The sequence below is a fragment of the Benincasa hispida genome, chromosome 3, assembly GCF_009727055.1.
Source record: "Benincasa hispida cultivar B227 chromosome 3, ASM972705v1, whole genome shotgun sequence".
Lineage (NCBI taxonomy): Eukaryota > Viridiplantae > Streptophyta > Magnoliopsida > Cucurbitales > Cucurbitaceae > Benincasa > Benincasa hispida.
Genome location: NC_052351.1, coordinates 49701551 through 49722829, shown reverse-complemented (window position 1 = coordinate 49722829; position 21279 = coordinate 49701551). Strand labels below are relative to the sequence as shown.

Below are 21279 nucleotides of genomic sequence, written 5' to 3'. Positions count from 1 at the left end.
CTTATTATCGAAGTATGTTTAGTGGAAAACGATAAAATCTGGATAATTGATTCAGGTGCCGCTAATCATATATGTACTATCTCACAGGAAAAAAGTTTCTGGAGACAGTTGACAGAAGGTGAAACAATCTTTAAGGTAGGAACCGGGGAGATTGTTTTAGCCAAAGCAGTGGGAGATATGAAGTTATTTTTAGGAGATAAGTACATTTATTTAAAAAATGTATATTATATTCCTTCTATGAAAAGGAATTTAATATCTATCTCTTGTTTGCTAGAACAAAACCATAAAGTTTATTTCGAAAATAATGAAGTGTTCATCAATATAGGAAGTAAACAGATTTGCTCTGTAAAATTAGAAAATAACTTGTACATGTTAAAACCAATTGAGGTCAAAGCTGTTTTGAACATAGAGATGTTTAAAATCGTTGGGACTCATAAGAAAAGGAAAATTTCTCCAAATGCCTATCTTTGGCACTTGAGACTGGGTCACATAAATCTTAATAAGATTGAGAGATTGATTAAGAGCAGTCATCTAAATAAGTTGGAAGACAGTTCATTACCACCATATGAGTCCTGTCTCGAGGGTAAAATGACAAAAATATCTTTTTCTGAAAAAGGTCTTAGAGCCAAAGAACCCCTAGAGCTGATTCACTCGGACCTTTGTGGGTCTATATTTTATCAGTTTTATAGATGATATTCCAAGTATGGGCATGTTTACCTAATACACCAAAAGTCTGAAACTTTTGAAAAATTCAAAGAGTATAAGGCTGGGGTTGAAAACCAATTAGGTAAAAAGACTAAAACACTTCGATCGGACCGAGGTGGTGAGTATATGGACATGGAATTTAGTCTCAACTCACAGCCCCTGACATACCTCAGCAAGACGTTGTGTCAGAAAGGAGAAACAGAACCTTGTTGGACATGGTTCGTTCCATGATGAGTTACGGTTAGTTACCAAATTATTTTTGGGGACACACAGTTGAGACTGTGGTGTGTATTTTGAACATAGTTCCCTTAAAAAGTGTTTCTGAAACGCCTTACGAGCTCTGGATAGGACGTAAAAGAAATTTACGTCATTTCAGGATTTGGGGTTGTCCAGCACATGTGTTGGTGAAAAATCCTAAAAAGTTGGAACACCGTTCAAAAGTATGCCTATTTGTAGGGTACCCAAAAGAAACAAGAGGCGGTTTCTTTTATGACCCTCAGGAAGATAAGGTATTTGTATCAACAAATGCAACCTTCCTGGAGGAAGACTATGTAAAGAATCATCAACCTCGCAGTAAGCTAGTAATAGAAGAAATGTCCAGGGAAACGGCAAATGTATCAACAAGAATTGTTGATAGAACAGGTCTTTCAACAAGAGTTGTTGATAGAGCAGGTCTGTCAACAAGAGTTGTTGATGAAACTGAGACTTCACATCCTTCTCAAGAGTTGAGAATGGCTCGTCGTAGTGGGAGGGTTGGGCAACAACCTGACCGATACATGGGTTTAACTAAAACTCAAGTCATCATACCAGATGATGGTTTAGAGGATCCATTGTCTTTTAGCCAAGCAATTAATGATGTGAATAAAGACCAATGGATTAAAGTGATGGACCTTGAAATGGAATCTATGTATTTCAATTCTGTTTGGGATCTTGTAGATCAACCTGAAGAGGAAAAACCCATCGGTTGAAAATGGATCTACAAGAGAAAATGAGACCAAGCTGGTAAGGTACACACCTACAAAGCTAGACTTGTGGTAAAAGGGTTAACCCAAAGAGAGGGGTAGATTTTGAAGACACCTTCTCTCCAGTTGTCATGATAAAGTCTATTAGAATACTCTTGTCCATAGCCACATTTTATGATTATGAAATATGGCAAATGGATGTCAAGACAACTTTTCTGAATGGCTATCTTGAAGAGAGTATCTATGTCTCAACTAGAAGGGTTTATACAACAGGGTCAAGAGCAAAAGGTTTGCAAGCTTAATCGATCCATTTATGGATTAAAACAAGCTTCTAGATCCTGGAATATGATATTTGACACTGTGATCAAATCTTATGGTTTTGAAAAAAATATTGACGAACCCTGTGTATACAAGAAAATCGTCAACAAAACTGTCGTTTTTTTGGTGTTGTATGTTGATGATATTCTACTCATTGGGAATCCGAATATCTAGCCAACATTAAGAGATGGTTGGCTTCACAATTCGAAATGAAATATTTGGGAGAAGCACGGTATGTTCTTGGAATCCAAATAGTTCGAAATCGCAAGAACGGAACATTAGCATTATCTCAAGCATCAATATACAAAATATTGTCTAGGTATAAAATACAAAATTTCAAGAAAGGATTTTTACCTTTCAGGCATGGAATTCACCTGTCTAAAGAATAGAGTCCTAAAACACCTCAAGAGGTTGAGATGAATCGAATTCTATATGCATCTGCAGTTGGGAGTTTGATGTATGCAATGTTGTGTACTCGTCCCCATATATGTTATACCGTAGGAATTGTCAGCAAATTTCAATCCAATCCTAGTCATGATCATTGGACTGTTGTTAAAAACATTCTTAAGTATCTTCGGAGAACGAGAAATTATATGCACGTGTATGATGCTAAGGATATGATCCTTACTAGATACATTGATTCTAACTTTCAGATCGATATTAATTCGAGAAAATCAACTTCGGGGTCAGCATTCACTCTAAACGAGGAGCAATTGTGTAGAGGAGTAGAGTTGTATTGCTGACTCCACAATGGAAGCTGAGTATGTAGCCGCAAGTGAAGCAGCAAAAGAAGCAATATGGCTCAAAAAGTTTTTAATAGATCTAGAAGTAGTTCCTAATATGCACCTGTCTGTCACTCTCTATTGTGACAACAGTAGAGCAGTTGCAAATTTAAAGGAACCACGAAGCCATAAAAGGGGAAAGCATATCGAACGGAAGTACCATCTCATCAGGGAGATTAGATTGTACATAGAGGAGACTAATCATCACCATGATTGCTTCCCAAAACAACTTAGTTGATCCATTTACGAAGGCCTTCTCTGCTAAAGTGTTTGAGGATCACCTAGTAGGACTAGGTCTACGAGTTTTGTATCACTAGGGCAAGTTGGAGAATTTATGAGTGTTATAATGCCCTAATTTATTGTATTTGTACATTTTATTCTCTCCATTGGTAAACTCAACATTGTATATATTGATCCACTAGAGTTTTAATCCAAGTGGGAGTATTGTTGGGTTTTATGTCTTAAAACTCGCAATTTGTAAAATGATAAACATTTTCTATAATCAATATACTTATTATTGATTTCATAAATTTTATGAAAGTCTAAATCCAATAAACTAAGACTCATGACTATTGTATGAGTACTTGAACTTTATGTGGAGACATAAGAGTGGATTAGGTTCGAGTAAATAGTTAAAATGATCTATGGTACATGAATAAGCTTGTGTACCTTATTTTGGTAACACCATTAGATGCGGCCTACTTTGTAGTTATTACAAAGAGTTGTAAATTACTACATACGATGTGATCCTAATTCGTACATGTTATGACATGAGGAATGGGGGCGTCCGATGCAATGAGTTTGTATACGATTAGACCAAGAAATAAGTCACTCTTACTTCATAATGTTGTTTAATTTCACTTAGATGACCTAAATAACTCGATCTTAATCCTGAGCTAACTATGAACTCCTGTTTATTCGGGATTGCCCTTAGATTTTCATAGGTGAGGGTTGGCTCAACAACGCTGGTTCAATAAGAATCCCATTTTAGGGGTAAGACTGAATAGATAGCTGGGGACATACGGTGCAAGACGGAGTTCACGCCTACCCGATTTAAGGATAGAAGAAAGGTTGTTCTCTCAAGTACTGAATTCAGGTCTTGAACAAGGGGCTCCACCCTCTCATTGGGCTGAGAATGTTTGGTTTAGTGATTGGATCACAAACCAGTTGTTCATTAGAGGATCAATAGGAACTTGAGGAATAAGACGCAATCTCAGGGGTAAAACAGATATTTAACCCAACCGTTATTACGAACAACCTATGAATGGTTGACTTGCTGATTATGGTTAAATCATGTGGACATAATATATCTACAGTGACGAGAGTACAACTATGGGCTTTAGTTGAGTGACCCATGAGAACGAATGGGGGGATTAATCTTGTCTAATGAGCTTAGCCAATTAATCTTGAATCGTTGGAGCCCATGAACTGTAGGTCCGCAAGGTCCCCCTAATAGCTCGTAACGGACTAGCTCTAGAATAGCATGATGAGTTAATTTGAAACGTTCAAATTAGAATTAAAAGAATTAGTGATTATATGAGATATAATTACGTGTTTAATTTGAGAATTAAACGGAATAAGAGAATTTATATTTAAATATGATTTAAATATATAAAGATGGATGTGTATAAAAATTAATTTAATATTTGATATTAAACTAATTAAGTTTTATTTAAAAGTAATTTATGAAATTATTTTTTTCAATTTTTAAAATCAAAATAGATTTTGTAAAGATCAAGTTTTGATTTTTGGTAAAATTGAAATTTTAGAAAAACAAAAAAAACACAATATGGAAAAGTCTTGTTTTCCATTATCCATCTTTGTACTTGCTCACACAAAAGTCATCTTCTTTGTCTTGTCTTTCTCCAAGCATGAGCTGCAACTCATGCAACTCTCTCCCTTGCAGGTTAATATGCAATATATTATAGAGTTTGGAGTGAAATTCGAACATGTTATCGAGAGAGAATTTTAGAGAAAACTCGAGTTAAAGAAAGAGTTCTTCAACAAGATTACTGCAGTGAGCATTTCTCCTTCATCCCTTGATTCAAGCTTGTTTTGAGTCCCACAACTCAAGTTAGAGCACAAAGAGAATAGAGGGGAAGATCTTGAGGTGGTCTGTGACACGATTTGGAGAAGATTGCAGCTGGAGAACAAGCTTTGGAGAAGTTCTACAAGAGGTATGTCTTGAAACTCACTTGTTTTCTGCAATAGCATGCTTTATAATTTGCCAAAATTAGTGAATTAGAGTGCTTAAATGATCTTTGTGCTTCCGTTGTTGCTGATACAATCCTATAGAAACTTCATGTCACCACAACACCGTCACCGAAGAATCTGAAATGATATGACCGAGGAGGAAGTGGAGGATGCTCCACAAGGTCTGGAGGACGGTGGTCAATCCACTTTAGACGAGCTCAAAGAGGTAAATTTAGGCACAACAGAAGAGTCACGACCGACTTTCATCAGTGCATCCCTCTCTGAGTTTGCTCACTGAATACAAGAATGTTTTCACTTAGTCATACAAACAGATGTCGGGAGTGGATCCGAAGTTAGTAGTCTACCATATCGTAATCAAATAAAGGTTTCGACCCATAAAGCAAGCTCAACAACGTTTTCAGTCAGAACTTATCCCTCAAATTAAGGCTGAAGTTAATAAGTTGATTGAAGCAGGGTTCATCCACAAAGTCAAATATCCAACGTGGATAGCCAACATTGTCCCGATTAGAAAAAAAAAAAAAAAAAAAAAAAAAAAGGAGTTTCGTGTCAATGTGAACTTTCGTGACCTTAACAGTGCATATCCAAAAGACGATTTTTCATTGCCCATCACAGAGATCATGGTCGATGCGACAACGGGGCACGAGGCCCTATCCTTCGTGGACGGATCGTCTGGGTATAACCAGATACGAATGGCTCTTGCAAATAAGAATATGACAGCATTTCGAACCCCAAAAAGGATATATTGCTACAACGTAATGGCCTTCAGCTTGAAGAACGTCAACGCCACTTATTAGCGTGTCATACAGAAGGTGTTTGACGATATGTTACACTAACACGTAGATTGTTATGTGGATGGCCTTGTAGTCAAGGCCAAACAACGACAAGACTATTTGAAAGATCTGAGAACTATGTTCGATCGCCTACGAAAATACCAGTTAAAGATGAACCCTCTTAAATGCACGTTCGACGCGACCTCAGGGAAGTTTCTAGGCTTCGTTGTAAGACATCGAGGGATAGAGATGGATCAATCCAAGATCGATGCCATCCAGAAGATGCCAAGGCCAAGGAATCTACACGAGTTAAGAAATATGCAAGGACGCCTTGCCTACATTTGGAGGTTTATTTCCAACCTTACGGGGCGATGTCAACCCTTTCAAAGACTGATGAGAGAGAAAAAAATTCAAATGGGATGAGGCCAATCAAAATGCCTTTGATAACATAAAGAGGTATTTGCTCAGTCCTCTTGTCTTAGGAGCCCCACTAGCGGGCAAACCATTGATATTGTATATCGCAACGCAAGAAAGATCGTTTGAGGCATTGTTGGCACAAGAATGAGAGGAAAAATAATGTGCTCTCAGTTTCTATCAACAATAGATTTCTATCAACCTCTATTAAAGAGATTAAAATATTACTATTTTGTGTGAATAATTTTCTTTATTTTTTTAATTTTTAAAAATCAACCTTAAATTAACTTAAGAAAGATGATACAATCATTTCTAAACTTCTTCAAAAAGTGAAGTTGTTGATTTGACAAATTAAATTTATTTTATTTACTTGTTCTGGCAATTGGACCGTGTAAGTTGCCCAAAATTCATGGAGTCCTACGACGTTCTCCCAGGATTGAAAATTTTTTGCTAGATAACTATTTTGTAACGGTAAACCAATTAGTTCTTCCAGCCTTGAAAGGTTTCCTTAACCAATTCTAACCTTTCTAATTCTAGAAATGGGGTAGATAGTATGTAACTAAAGCAGCTAAGATTCAAGTCCAACACAAGGGAGAAAAATTCAACAAGGATCGACCTCATCAATGCTTGTTGTCGTTGCCACCATTTAGCTTCGACAAACATTGACGAGGGATAAGGGAGATGACGACACCCATAAAAGGTCATTTGTAGAGAAGAAATGAAAAAAAGAAGCATGTCAATTCCCAGTCTCATCGCCAAAAACTAATATAATTCCCAGTAAAATAAGATCAATCAAAGTGATTATGATGCATCCTTTTGTCTGTCAGTTAAACTTAAAAAGACCATTCAGAAATATTCCCCAAGCCTAAGAAACTAAAGTCTCATTTGAAACCTTAAAAGGAAAATACACACCAAAATTTCTAATGCTCAAGTTTTGCACTTTACAAGAATGACAACCAAATTTCAATGAGAGAAATCTCAAATTGTTGACTATTCTCATAAAGCAAAGGTGGATTTTTACAACAGTATACATAACACATTAAAATCTATTTAATATTACAATGCAAGCAAAGCTTTCTATTCAACTAACTAACACAACCTATTATTCTACCATCAAATCTGCATTAGGGAGCTGACACCATATGAACCGCCTTTCATCATCACCAAATCATCAGTTTGATCAATGTCAAAGCAAACTTCAGAAAAAGAAATTGGAAAAGAAAAAAAGAAAAAAAGAAAAAAAGAAAAAGAAAAAAGAAAAAAGAAAAAAAAAATGAGGTCTTCAGTTAGACCACACATGTACCAAACCATTCTTATTACCAGTGTATATCTCATTACGCTCTTCATCATAGAAAAGTGCAGTAATATCTTCCAAAGCCTCCGCAACTGTGTTTCTCATCTGTGAAGAGTTGCACTGCTTTCTCGAGATGCCAGTGCTGCTGGCATCGTCGACCTTAGGATTTCCATTGCTTGCATTAATCTTGGCTAGACATTTGCCGGTCAAGATGTTGCTGATATTGATCGAACCAGCTGCATCGAAAAAATAACACCCAAGTCAAGAGATGATCAAAGTGGTGGAATATACACCCAACTTCTATTTCGAAGTTAAATATATTCCAGACACACACACCCACAAAAAACAGAACTAGTAAATTCCAATCTCCATAGATTCCTGATGCGACAAAAACCCAGCAAAAATTGAAGTTCAAAGAGAGAGAGCATCACTAGAAATAATGAGGACAGATGCCACCGGCGTAAACTTTGTTGAGGACTGGTGATAAAGTGAGGGAAAGAAACATTAAAAGAGACTTCTTTCCTCTGACAAGGAACAATGCTCCCAGAAGAAAATCAACAACCTATCCCTGAAAAGGAACCTTACATGGGAGGAAAATTTTGTGCATCGATCCCCATAAAGGATTTTCACAAGTTCCTGAAAGTACCTTTGACCCTACTATTAGAGACTCGATGGATAAAGAACCATACTTGTTCACAAGCATCCGTGCCACAAAGTGAGGCAGAGAAGCCTGGATTTCCAGGGGAAATGCCATGGCTATTTTACAAGGAAGATCCCATTCCAAAGAAGCAAATTAATACGTAATCCCCTCAAAGAAGTAGGCTTGGAAACAATTCCCCCTCTGACAAAATGGAGGAACCCCCACCCCTTCCCACAGGCAATCCACTTCTCAATCCAAGCACTCATCGAGCAGGGGACCCTAAATAATGACGAGTAGTACAATGGAATCCCATTTAAAACTAATTGGATAAGAGATATAAAGAAACTTTCCAAAAGAAAGTCACCATATCTCTTGAATTCAAAACATTTCTAATCCACCATTCCATGATTATCATACCACAAAACTGACTGCCCCGAGAGAATTTAGTACAGATTTATTCTCAAAACCTCCCATTGTAAAAATGTATTCTAGAAGGGGTAAAATAGGAACTGACTAGGAAAAACGTTTATGCTGAGTTGGCAGGGATCGTGTATTTAGTGCGGTCTGTTTTGAGGGAAGGGTTCTGTAGGGGTTTAGGGGGAAAAGATCGGGGGAAAATTAGAGACAGGAGTGCCTAAGAACAGGGCGAGAGTAATTTCCTAGAGAATTGGCTGGTTGCCTACATTGTCGAGACTCGAGCGAATGACCGTTAATTCCCTTTGAATACGTAACGCACTGTACAATGAAGAACCCTCGATATCAGTGCTCTCTTAAACTCTTGGCTCTCTTGTTTGTGTCTCGGGATTGCTATTTCAGATGGGTATAATTTCTGCAGGTACACTGAAGAATCTCTCACATGGACAAAGGACACAATGACAACTTTTGACAAATTTTAGGCAATGATCACTCTCCCCTATACTTCCTCTTCCTGACTTTAATTTGCCTTTTGTGGTTGAAACAGATGCTTCAGCCACAAGGGTGGATGCAGTGTTAACCCAAAAGCAACGACCCATTGCCTTCCTTTAGCCAAACTGTGTCCAACTGAGCAAGAATGAAATCCGAGTATGAAAGGGAATTGACCATAATGTTGTCAATGCAGAAATGGAGGCATTCAAAGATCATTGACGCACTTGCTGGAACAGAGGGGAATACCACCAGGCTAACAAAAGTGGCTGACCAAGCTGCTGGGTTGTGATTTCGAGAGTGTATCAGCTTGGATTGTTGAACAAAGCAATGGACTATAAAGCACTGACACTCCTAAGATGGTCAAGTGTCAGTGTCGGACACGTGTCGGACACCGACACGCCCCGACACGCCTCCGACACGTGCCCGACATGCCAGCTGGCGTGTCAGATATTTTATTATTTTTTAAAATGGCACCAATGGATGCTTTATCGCGAATGCCACCAACAGTTCAATTGACCACTTCAACAGCTCCCACAATCATGGATGTAGTCACTGTACATAGTGAAGTGGAATCTGACCCCAAGTTGCAGAAAATCCTTGATGAGTTTGTCGTTTATGCCAATAACCATCCTAAATCTCTCATTGCACCAAGGTTGTCTCTCATTGCACCAAGGTTGTCTATTGTACAAAGGGCAAATGTTAGTCCAGCAACTCCACTCTAATACCGACTATTCTACACATGTATCAGAACTCAACGCTGACGAGAGAGTTATTTTGGAAGAACATGAAGACAGCAGTGAACAAGTTATGTGGACAAATGCAGTGTTCGTTGAAGAAACAAGGCCTAATCAATTTCTCCAGTAGAAATCCTACAACCCTTAATTGCTCCCCCATAGAATATAGGACAGTATAACAATGGATTTCATTGAAGGCCTTCTAAAATCGTCAAGATACAACATCTTTGTGGTCGTTCATCGGCTCAGTAACTATGGACACTATATAGTAGAGGTGTTAAAAAATCGATCCAAACTGATGAATTGGACCGAACTGGCTTATTCGATCCAGTTTTGGTACAAACAACCTATCCTATACATATCAATACTACTTTCAATATGGCTCTATCGCCAGAAATCATTGGCCAGATGAAGGTGTGAAAAACTTTCCCCTAAATTCTTTGGATCATCAAAGTTTTAGAATGGGTAGGAAATGTGGCTTACAAACTTGAGCTACCTACAAACACTTCAAGTATTTCATGTGTCTTAGTTGAAGAAGGTTCTTGGTCTAACGACTTTCTTACAGTCACAACCACCTTTGTTCTTCCAAAAAAAAAAATTAAAAAAAAAAAAATTAAAAAAAAAGGGGCCTAAAGATGTTCTTGGGCTGCAAGAGAATTCATATACCTCTTTAGAAGAGTGGTTGATTCAATGGGAGGGCAATTGCCCTCGGATGCCACTTGGGAGCCAGCTGAGTTTATTTTGCAGTTTCCATATTCCCACCTTGAGGACAAGGTGGTGTTGAACTCGAGGGGTAATGTAAGATCTCTAATTGTAAAAACGTATTCTAAAAGAGGTAAATTAGGACATGGTAGGAAAAATGGTTACGCTGAATTGGCAGTGGGGCTGTGTGCATAGTACAAGAGCGTCTTGAGAGGAAGGGGAGAGTCATCTCCTAGAGAATTGACTAGTTACATACACATTGTCTGTGTGTTTGGGTTGCTATTTCTGCTGGGTATAATTTAGGTAGGTAGTACATTAGCTTGGACACCTAACATTTTCACTACTATTTTGACGTCCATACATGATAAGACACAACTATCATAAAACAATTTCAAGTTGGCCAATGGAAACAAATTTACAGCTCTTCAGATAACCACATAAGCTATATCTATTGATCAATTGTGGAACCGAAGATCTATTCTAGATGTAGAGTAAGCTTAAGAATTACCATTTCCTTCCATCCAATGATCATCTGAATCAGCCTTGCAGTAAGATATAATGAGATCCTGATCACTGGTGATGTAAATGTTATTGGTATTGCAGTCCGGATGCCATAAAAGGTGATCCTCGAATGAAGTTACAAGCTCCCCGCGAAAGTTCCAGACAGCCACAGTTCGGTTTCTAAATGTCAAAAACAATTGGTTTTCATACAGAAAGATAAACGCCGATGGGGTCATAAATTCAGTTCTGCTAACTTCCATCAATTCAGCATTACGAACCTATAAAATGTGACAGCATCCATAAAATTAAAATTACTTCACAAATCAGCTCAAGAAGTTTTTCATAAAAGTTACGAATCAGAATTTTTACTTACATCAAGTATTTGAAGATTTTCATTTTCTTGCTTCACAAGAAGTTTTTCATTAAATTGTTCTATGAAGTCCACTTTCTTGTTCCGATGAAGCAGATGGTTGAAAGCTTTGAGAACTGTGCCATCTTCTATTGACAGAATCTTAAGAGGAACATGGCTACTGGCTCTATTGAAGATCAATAACATGATCCCAGGGCTACAACAATAAAAGAAAGTATAACATTGTTAAATCAACACATAATGATTATCTCCAACTAACTTATAGCCCAAAGGTTGCTGAAGAATTTAAAATTCAATAGTCCAAGGATTCTGCAATCAAATTAATTATACGACAAAAACAACCAGAATTATTTTGACAATCAGCTCCCATAATCCAATATATATGAGAAAGGGAGAGCGGGAGAAAAGGAAAAACCTAATTAGTTTATCGTTTTCTTGTAAGAATAATTTATCTTGATCACTTCCTACCATTTATGTATCCACTAGGTTTACATACAATTCTGCAAAAGAGCAGCATACTGCAACAAACCATGCCAAAAAGTCTGAATTATTTTCTTCCGCAGTTAACATGTACTGTGCCTCCCCCACACAAAGTTCTGGAAATCACACAAAGTTCTTTAGCTCACAATGAGGTAGCTGGAAACCTGGATGGTTATCCCTTTACACAATCCACATCAAGAATACCAGAACGTTTTGACTTATGTATAAAGATAAAGGTCTTAAAAATATAATAACTTAACGGGGGAAGGCAGACATCAATACTAAAAAATAAAGGTAAATATTGCTATTTTGGCACTTGAATTCATCAAACTTTGAAAAGAAAAGAACCTGTATGAGATCTAATAAATAATAGAATGTAAAGGTATGTGCACAGTACATTATTACAACAAGGGCAATATTTTTATCAGGACAAGAAGCCTTCAGTAGGCATTAATCTCAATCTTTATATTTCTTATGGAATGGAAATAAAAAAGTATTTGACGCTTGATGACTCAGAACAATCCTATTGTTAGACCTTCCCTAAAACCAAAATGAAGTTGAAAACTCACATCGCTACCCCAGACACCAACATAATACCATCGCAGCAACATGTAAATTTCTAAAAAAGTATGACACAAACATTGGGAACACATATTTTTCCCTTTTAGATATACATGCTTACACTGATATTTTTAACACATCATAAAAGGAGAGAAAAGAGAACTTCATAATAGATTAAACATGTAAACTTAACATGAATTTTCTTTTTTTTTTTTTTTTTTTGCAAAAGAATTGTAATTAAAGTGTGGGATGAGAGAATTGAATCTCAAACCTCGAGATTGATAGTACAAGCACTATGTCAATTGAGCTACGCTCTTGTTGGCAACTTAACATGAAATTTAGTTGACAGAAAAGTTTCCACTACTTAACAAACTACAAAGTTTCTACTATCCACCAAGCTATAAAGTTCCCATTCCATGATGAAATTGCAAAGCATAGTAGTGAACTAGATGGCAATAGGCAGGGGAAGTGGTCAAATGTAAAATAGGCAGCAAAAAGAGTGCGATGAGCAGTGGACTCAGCGTGGGTAGCACCTCAATGGTGCTTCAACAACGTGGAGTGGCCTTTTCTTTTTCTCACGATGCTGATTATTGATATAAGACATTCAGGGTTCTTAAACAAAAATTACCTTCATGGTTCCAGGTTACACCCAAAGACTCTAAGCTTCTCCCAAACTAAGGATCTGTCAAACCCTCCAACAATGACTTTCGAAACATCGATATCCTCATCCTTTAAAAGTCTCGATGAAAATGCCAAAAGAGAATTCTTATACCAAAATGAAGGGAGCAAAAAAATCCACATCCTTCCATACTTCAGAAAACTTAAACCAGAGATAAGAAATTAATTTGTAAAAGTAAATCAAGGGGGAAAAAAAAGAAAGAAAGGAATAAAATTTAAAAATAGTTATCCAGAGCAATTTTTTCCTCAAAATTCTCCCATCCATCCAGCCCCAAGTTTCACAATCGGCACAAACATCTCAACATCTAAACCTCAAAATAGTATACTTCATGACTACCTCCAAAGAATAAAAAAAAATGAAGAATCAGCATACTTTTGCATTCAAAACCGCAAATTGCAAAAGACTTGACTCTTCCCTCTAATTATCTCACCTAGCACCAGATCTTCTACGAGGGGGTGCAGCAGCAGCCGCATCTTCCTTCTCTTCTCCTTCATTTTCTCCACTGCCACTTTGATTGCTGGAACTCTCAGCAGCTACTGCGCTCTCCCCTCCTCTCTCTGTGAAGGACTAAAATTGCTTCACCATGCAGTGTGCCAATCATACAAATTTGACCCAAGAATACATCCTAACACCTTACTCCAAATAGAATGAGGCTCACAAGAATATCTCCAATCCAATCAAACAAGGGCAATATCTCTATGCTTTAGACCCCCAAAACCTAAGCCACAATCAATTCAATATCATTGAACTCCAGATTGATTGAAAATGCGTCCAGACAAGGTTGTTAGATAGTAAACCAAAATGTGTATCATTTCATGAAAATAATGTATTGCATATCATACGATTCAGTTTGTATTTAATACTATATAAAAATTATATGTATAAATAAAAATATTACTACACAATAACTTAAACCTTAATATAAGTGTCAAATAAAATTAATGAACTTCAAATAACTTATATTATTAACATTTTAGTTTATGAGAAATTGGATTTTAATTCAGAAGATTTGGAATCAAATAACGGAATTCGAAATCTAACCACTAATGCTACTTTTTAAAACCCATTATCTTGAAGTTGAAGCTGGCCCATTGCAAAATTGATCACGCTCACCAATTGCCACGTTCAACTTTCTAGTTCCTCCCTTGCTTCAACTCCTAACTTCCTTTTTCTGTCAACGGTGACAACTCTATTAAATCATCTCTTCTCAAGTTCCTGCTTCATCACTTTTTTACTCAGCTTTTTTCAGTCTACTCTTCTTATCTTCATTACTTTTTCAATCACCAATGAAAATCACGATTCTCTCAACTGCTTTCCATCAAACTTTGGAAACTTGGAGTACATTTTTTTTATTTCTAATTCAAAAGAGCATTTTGAATCATATAGTTTCCGTTCCATTTGCACTCACATGACACATATAGTCAATCATACAATTCCGATAACCTTGATCGCATAATTGTCATCACAGCATATCTGATAACCTCAGCAAATCATCAATCACATGACACATGGTTTTCATTCCATTTCACTTCTCAACTTCCTACATCACTTTTCTACTCAGCTTCTTTCAATCTCCTCTTTTCCTCTTCGTCATTCTTTTAATCACCAATGAAGATTACAACTTTTACCTCCCATTCTCTCAACTGCTTTTTATCAAACTTTGGAAACATGGAGTACCTTTTGTTGATTTCTAATTCAAACAAGCATTTTGAATCGGATGGCTTTTGTTCTATTTTAACTCAGATGACACATTGTCAATCGTACTACTCCGATAACCTTGATCCCAAAATTTTCATCACAGCATAACCGAAAATAAAATAAAGGGCAACATACAATTTTGGTCCTCCAGAGTGTCCAAACAAATTTATGTCCTACATTGGTGTAAACCAAATGAGAGTTGTATTAAAAAATGATCAAAATCTAAAAATAAATAAATAAATCTTGTCCTCGAATTTTAAAATGAAAATGAAGGTAAAAATAAAAAAGTAAGTCACTCGAACGAAAATATCTCCGAACAACCAATACCAATAATATCCAAATTTCATGATTCAAGCTAATGAACCCAAGAACTAATTTTTCCAAAAAAAATCCTCTGTTGCAAAAAAATGCAGAATTCTCGGTAATGAGGAAGACCCATTTTGTAAGTGAAGAAAATCTAATTGGAGTTGGATTTTAATTAGTTCAGTAGGTGTATGTATGGGCCAGCTTGCAGCTTTTATTTAAAAGGGTTGGACACCAAATTGGACCTGGGTTTGATTTTGGGTCAAAATGTATGGGTCAAGGGTTGATGAATCCAAATTTTCATTAAGAGGGTTGTGGGCAATTAGGGTTATTTTAGAAAAAGGAAAATGGGTGGAAGAATCATGAAAACATCCACTTCTCATAGCTGCCGCATCTTCCTTCCTCGTCTTGCGCAAATTGCGATACATCCCAGATTAATGTAGCCCAAAATTCATCTTCATCTCGACAGAAAATCGTTTCTTCGTTTTTGTATGTAAAAAACATCTGTTTTGATTGGTTCTATCTCCTCTACATTGCTGCCGATTTCCCTTGGGTACTCCAAAATTTTCGATTCCAAACAAATCTTCCACATTGTTTCATATTCGACTATAAATTTTTTTTGTTTCTTAAGCCGTTCACCTCGCAAGTTGTTTCAACTTCTTCTTTCTCATGTACGATTGTGAATTGGGTGTCAACCGGCTTTGGACAATTTCTTTCATGAACCACAAAGTTCCCTTCTCTATCAATGGTGTGGGTTTCTCCTTCCTCTTCAGGACTTTCAGAAGGATTGTCCTGGGTTTTGAAAAAAAAATGTATAAATTTTACGAAACCAATTGGGTTGTCAAAAAGCTTCCGATGATTTCCTTCATCAGCCGCCTCTGCCTTGCTGGTGATTCCGTCAGAATACCCAATTTTTTTCGATTTGTACGTTGCTTCGCAATCAATTGCAGCTAGATTTTTAAACTCTTTCGAATCAGATTGTCCATAGGTCTCGTTTTCTTTTACCTCTGCAGCACCTTTGTTCTCAATAATTCCACCATCGATTTTAATCGATTGTTCCTCCTTGTCTGGTTCAAGTTGTGCAACAGATAGGTCAAACTTGTTTTCCTCCTCATGTGAGTCGTCTTCTTCAACTCTATTTATTTTTGTCTTCTTCCAAAACGAGCTCTCTCTTGCACATTCTACCTTCTTTACTCGGCTCATCTTCTTCAATTGTTGGCACTCTGTTTTCGTGATACCTTCTTTGATATACTTGCATTCTTTGTCATTCTTGGATAACCACGGGCAAATATTGGATGTTTTTTGGAGGAATTTTTTGTTGCACATTCAGATTTTGTCTTTCTTAAGGATAAACAATGATTCTTGGTTGATTTTCTCTGATTCGTTGCAGTGGTAAATCAAGATTTTTTTCTATATGATCGTGTGCCGAGGACATGCATTCAAGTAAGCGAAAGATACCATTGATAGAGCTTTCAACTGACCGCAAGCGTCAGGTCGATGTCTTCGGTGATAGGGCAGTGGTTTGACCCGTCCCTTTGAGGGTTGTCACAGGGTCACTACCAGTTGGCATCTTCCCACCATCTGGTCCAAGTTTCTTGGAGCTCTGATACCACTTGGTGTAAACCAAATGAGTTTAATTCAAAAGTGATCAAAATCTAATCCATACAAGAGAGGGGTTCTCTATTTATAGAGAATTAAGGGTGGAATAGGGTACCAATTCTAAATGTACTAATTCACCCCAAATCCTATTACATCAAACATGGACACACTACCTAAAATAGAGTGTTGGTGTTCCTATTCACCACCTAAAAAGCACATGCATAGAATGTACACAAACAATGACCCATTGCAAACACATAACGGCACCATCTTAAAAAATTCAAACAAAAGAAAAAACATATACACAAAAAAAGTAAGTTGATAATATAAGATTTATCATATGCATCTAGGCGGAGTTGCATAACATAGGTGATACATTATCTTCTAAAAAAGAAGACAAATTGATTCAATTCACAATTTTTTATGAGAAGCATCCACTCAATATTTCATTAATAGTAATCAAGAAATTCACCTTAATGCTAGAAATTAATCTCCACGCTCTAATTTATGCTCAATTTTCTATAATTATTACTCATAATAATCATGAAGAATCAAATAAAGATAAATTCGTTCATTGAATTTTCTTCGTTCCATCACACAGCACAGCACCAAGGAATAGAAAAGTAGATAGAATTACCTGATCTTGATTTCTTGAACATGTTTATCTGATATGGAGTAAAGCATGGTATAGTTTTTCAAGTCAAACACCTTGTATATACTGGAAACAAAAGAGTGGGAGAAAGAAACAAGTTACAGACAATAATAAAATACAACAAAGAGCAATAAAGAGGGCAATAGGTTACCTATCCTGTGCAGAGTAGGTTAAAACTTTCCCATTAACATCATCAAACTCAACAAATCCAGGCCACTTCAGTGATTCAGACTCAAAAAGTGCAAAACCTGCATCAGGCTTGCCCCTTCGAATGTATCTAATAGATTTCAGGAAGAAATATCAGCAATAGATAATAAGCAATTAATTGAAGAGATCGAACAGTCTAAACACAAGCAATGGAATTTTACGTACTCAATCCTTGTCGATCTACATTTCAAAGAACTGAAGTTATCAGAAGCATAAACTGAAACTGTGATAAGTGAATCATTGTTCTTATTGTAAAACAAACTCCGTATGACCTCATCAGGACTGACATTCAAGAAGCATATTCTTTCATTTGTCTCTGTGCACAAAATAACCAACAATGTCATTCTGGAATTTTCATTTAAGAATAATATTTTTTTTCGCATGCATTAAAGAAAATTCATTCAGGAATAAATAATGTAATTACCTCTGCTAAAAGCTGCACAAACACCAGAATGTGCCAGAGCAAAGACAATATCACGTGCAGCAACAATTTCTATTACTTTTGTCCTCTTCATCAGAAAAGGTAAAACTGGTGAACAATGCCCCTTTGGATCATGAGTATCATATTCCTCCTGATACATTTAAATAATTAAATAGAAAGCACAGATAAATTTTACAAAGAATGACATTCAAGCATAAAGAGCCCGATGCCAATTACTTGGAAAGAAGCATATCGGCCCTCAAACTAACATTTTTTAAGTATAATCTCAACAGCTACTTGGAACGGTCATGTCAGTCCAATGTTATATACAAATCTTAAAAGGCATAACTTTTTTTTTCTTTGAAGGAGGAGGCAAACTAAAAAAAAAAAGTCTTCATTCAAGTAAAACAGAACCTAACTGGTAATTACAAAAAGGTTTTGCTATTGAAGCTCATAAAGAGATGTCAAACCTAATGAGGGCATTAAGACCTCTCAAGCCCTCTAAAGACTCCGTCATCCTCTCCCTGAAGGTTCTTAAGAATAACATACACCTTAGCATGCCACAAAATTTTTCATTATCACAAGGGATATTCAAAAGAAGTGGGAGATAAGATATCCCCACACACCAAAGGGTTACAAAAAGAAGACCCAACCAGTGAAAACTTGAGTTAAACTGTTATTATAAAACAATAAGAAGTAGACCAGACAAAAGCAAATAAAGTAACCAAATCCCAAAAAATCATGGACTCTTGATTATGAAAGCCTCCAGAGGAGCGCAAACACCCCACAGGACCAAAGGATCTTGGCTTGACCCTTGAAAGAAGTTCTATAGATGAGTTGGATAAGCATAAGGTCAACTATGATTTATAACAGATCCTTCCTGCTATTACATATTTTCTATACCCGGACTGAGCATATCCAAGAAAGAAACAAGCGGTGGCCTTGGGGACCTTGGATTTTGTCAATTGATTGATGGTAACATTGTGAATTATAGCTGTCACTCTCAGTGCTTAACCTAAAACATGGTGCGTGATAACTACTGGACTCTGTAAGTATAATTCTCCATTAATAATAAAGTCATCCCTTGTGACAGAATCACAGAAATCCACCCCACGTCAAGATACACAATCCAACTTCTATGGGAAGTAGGAATTTTCGGAGGTGAATAAGTAAAAACAGTAAACAAAATGACCAACGGAACATAGTTTATAGTTAATAATGCAAACGTGACTCCCTTAAGGTGAGTGCCTATGTTACCACAGCAACGAATAATATGGCCAGGAAAAGATTGGATTAACATTCAGTTCATCTGTAATAGAAGATTCCTTAAACGAATTACAAATGAAGCATTAGCAGCATATAAACTAGAGGAAATCCCAAACTTTTTCTATTTAATCTATCAGGGTTTATTGTTAAAACTATGAAGTTATTTACTTGGTTCCATCGTCGTATGGGAAAGGGCACTAGGTAAACCCCTTTGACCAAAGTTAACGTAAGTAAAATTTTGTAACATTTTGCCTAATATACAGAAATAGAAAGGGTGAAACAGGAATCGGCCAAACGCTTATCAGTCGAGTTGGAGAAAGCCAAGACATTCCACGAAGGAGGAACAACTATAAGATGGGCTAGGGTTTAGAGGAAAAAAAACAGATCATCCAGTAGCCAAACAAAACGAATCGGCAATGAGATAGACAAGTATGTAACGTAGGAAAGAAAAGCCAAAAAATCACAAAATACAAAATGAAAGACAACGTACCATCAAACGCATGTTGCGAAATCTCTCTTGGGCATTACTCATACTAAAAGCACGATCCCGCTTCGAGCAAATCTCCCGTCTCTGCAGCTTCTTCACACTATTAACAAACCCATCAACCCGAGGTCGTTTCTTAGCCAAAATACGCCGACCAGAACAAGGCCGAGGACTCGCCGATATCCTCCTCCCTTCCATGAGTTTTTCCCCCCTTCCCCAAACAAGAAGCTCCTACTTCTCCTCGTTCCAAGCAGGAACGAAATTCACATAACCCTCCAAAGAAATCCCCAATTACCGAAAGAAATTGGGGAGAACAGAAGGTTTAAACCCCGGAAGAAAGTAAATTGGCAAAAAAAATTTGAAAACGCGAGGCGATCGAGGGAAATACAGGAGGTGGAATTTGTGAAATCTGGAAACCCTAGAGTACAGGGAAAAAAAAAAAAAAAACTCACCCGGAAGTAAAGAAAGGGAAGATGAAGGGGAGTGTCGCCCGTGAGGCGGCGGAGTAAGGCCGCCGGAGCGTGTCAGTGGAGAGTGTCAGTGGAGTCCAAGTGAAGTCAGATGGGATTGAACACCAAACATCGTTATAGGAAGAGATAAGAGTGAGAGGAAGAAGAGGAAGAAGAAGAAGGGGGGAAAGGAATTACGAAGAACGGAATTTAAAATTCTAAATTAATATAAACACTACAGATATCATGCGCGTGACTTGCACGTGACCTTTCTTTTTCCGTGTTTGATTGGGAAATTGGAAAGGATTGTTTTTATTTATTTTATTTTTTTTCGGAAAGATAACTTCGTTGAAGAGAAAGAATCAATAAACCAAGTCCTCATTAAGAGCAAGGGATACCGGATTTGAGAAATTAGAGCTCCATCAAACTGTATAAGCTTCTAAACTAGAAAAAGGTTGGACAAAAGCATCAAGAACAACTCGTGCCAAAGAGTGAGTTACAAAAATTTCGAGAGTAATTACACTTAATAAAACTAAAAACATCCATTCGATTTGTGAAATCCAACATACCCTCAACCACGTTCTTCATTTAATAAATGTCGAATGACGGCTTGTTAAGAGCATGGATGATATTTGATGAATCATATTCCACAATGATAGCTTGAGACAAACCCCTCTAAGATAGAGAAGAGAAGATAATGCATATCTGATAACCTTGCTTTTCAGAGCTTTAATGGGCCAACATTGGTTAGTGACCTTGTACCCAACACAAATAGGAGATCCTTTAGAGTCATGAACCACCAACCAAGAACTCAAATCTTTTTATCACAATTCCAATAAGCATCGAGATTAAGTTTTCAAAAATTCCAAAGGGGAAAAGACGACCTCTACTGACTCGTGCGACTCTCTAATCTCACGAATAAGGGAATGGATTGGCACCGAAAGAAAAGAAGAAAGATAATTATCGATAAACTTGAGCACCTGATGAATATTTGTCTTCTTACAATGTGCTCCATAGTTATTGGTGATGTTTATGTAGTCCTAAATATTCCACATAACAATAATACTCTTTTAGATGTCGCCTTCCTTCATCTTGCTTGCGATCCAAGATCAAAGGTCTAGAGCTGACCACTTTTCCCTGCAAGAAGCAAAAGAATCAAATAAGTTTG

At 36.9% G+C, this 21279-nt stretch overlaps 1 protein-coding gene across 2 annotated transcripts; it reads right to left on the bottom strand.

The window, feature by feature from the left end:
• Positions 1-7115: 7115 nt before the first annotated feature.
• LOC120073242 lies at positions 7116-20313 on the bottom strand. 2 transcript variants are annotated; one of them, XM_039025968.1, is made up of 9 exons: positions 20115-20313; positions 19669-19765; positions 17916-18063; positions 17657-17807; positions 17436-17561; positions 17270-17350; positions 11316-11508; positions 10950-11220; positions 7116-7695 (listed from the first exon to the last, which is right to left on the bottom strand). In XM_039025968.1, exons 2-9 carry the CDS (start codon positions 19708-19710, stop codon positions 7448-7450), a joined length of 1260 nt encoding a protein of 419 aa, XP_038881896.1. In that variant the 5' UTR covers positions 19711-19765; positions 20115-20313; the 3' UTR covers positions 7116-7447. The 2 variants fall into 2 exon arrangements, with proteins under 2 accessions (XP_038881896.1, XP_038881895.1); XM_039025967.1 differs by having other exon boundaries at positions 19669-20313.
• Positions 20314-21279: the final 966 nt, after the last annotated feature.

Excerpts from the sequence above, each read along its gene's own strand:
- LOC120073242 (XM_039025967.1), bottom strand. The coding sequence starts at position 19,860 with ATGGAAGGGAGGAGGATATCGGCGAGTCCTCGGCCTTGTTCTGGTCGG. Across the intron at positions 17,351-17,435 it reads ACCTACTCTGCACAGGATAG|TATATACAAGGTGTTTGACT; the intron begins GTAACCTATTGC and ends TTTTGTTTCCAG. Across the intron at positions 7,696-10,949 it reads TCATTGGATGGAAGGAAATG|CTGGTTCGATCAATATCAGC; the intron begins GTAATTCTTAAG and ends TTTTCGATGCAG.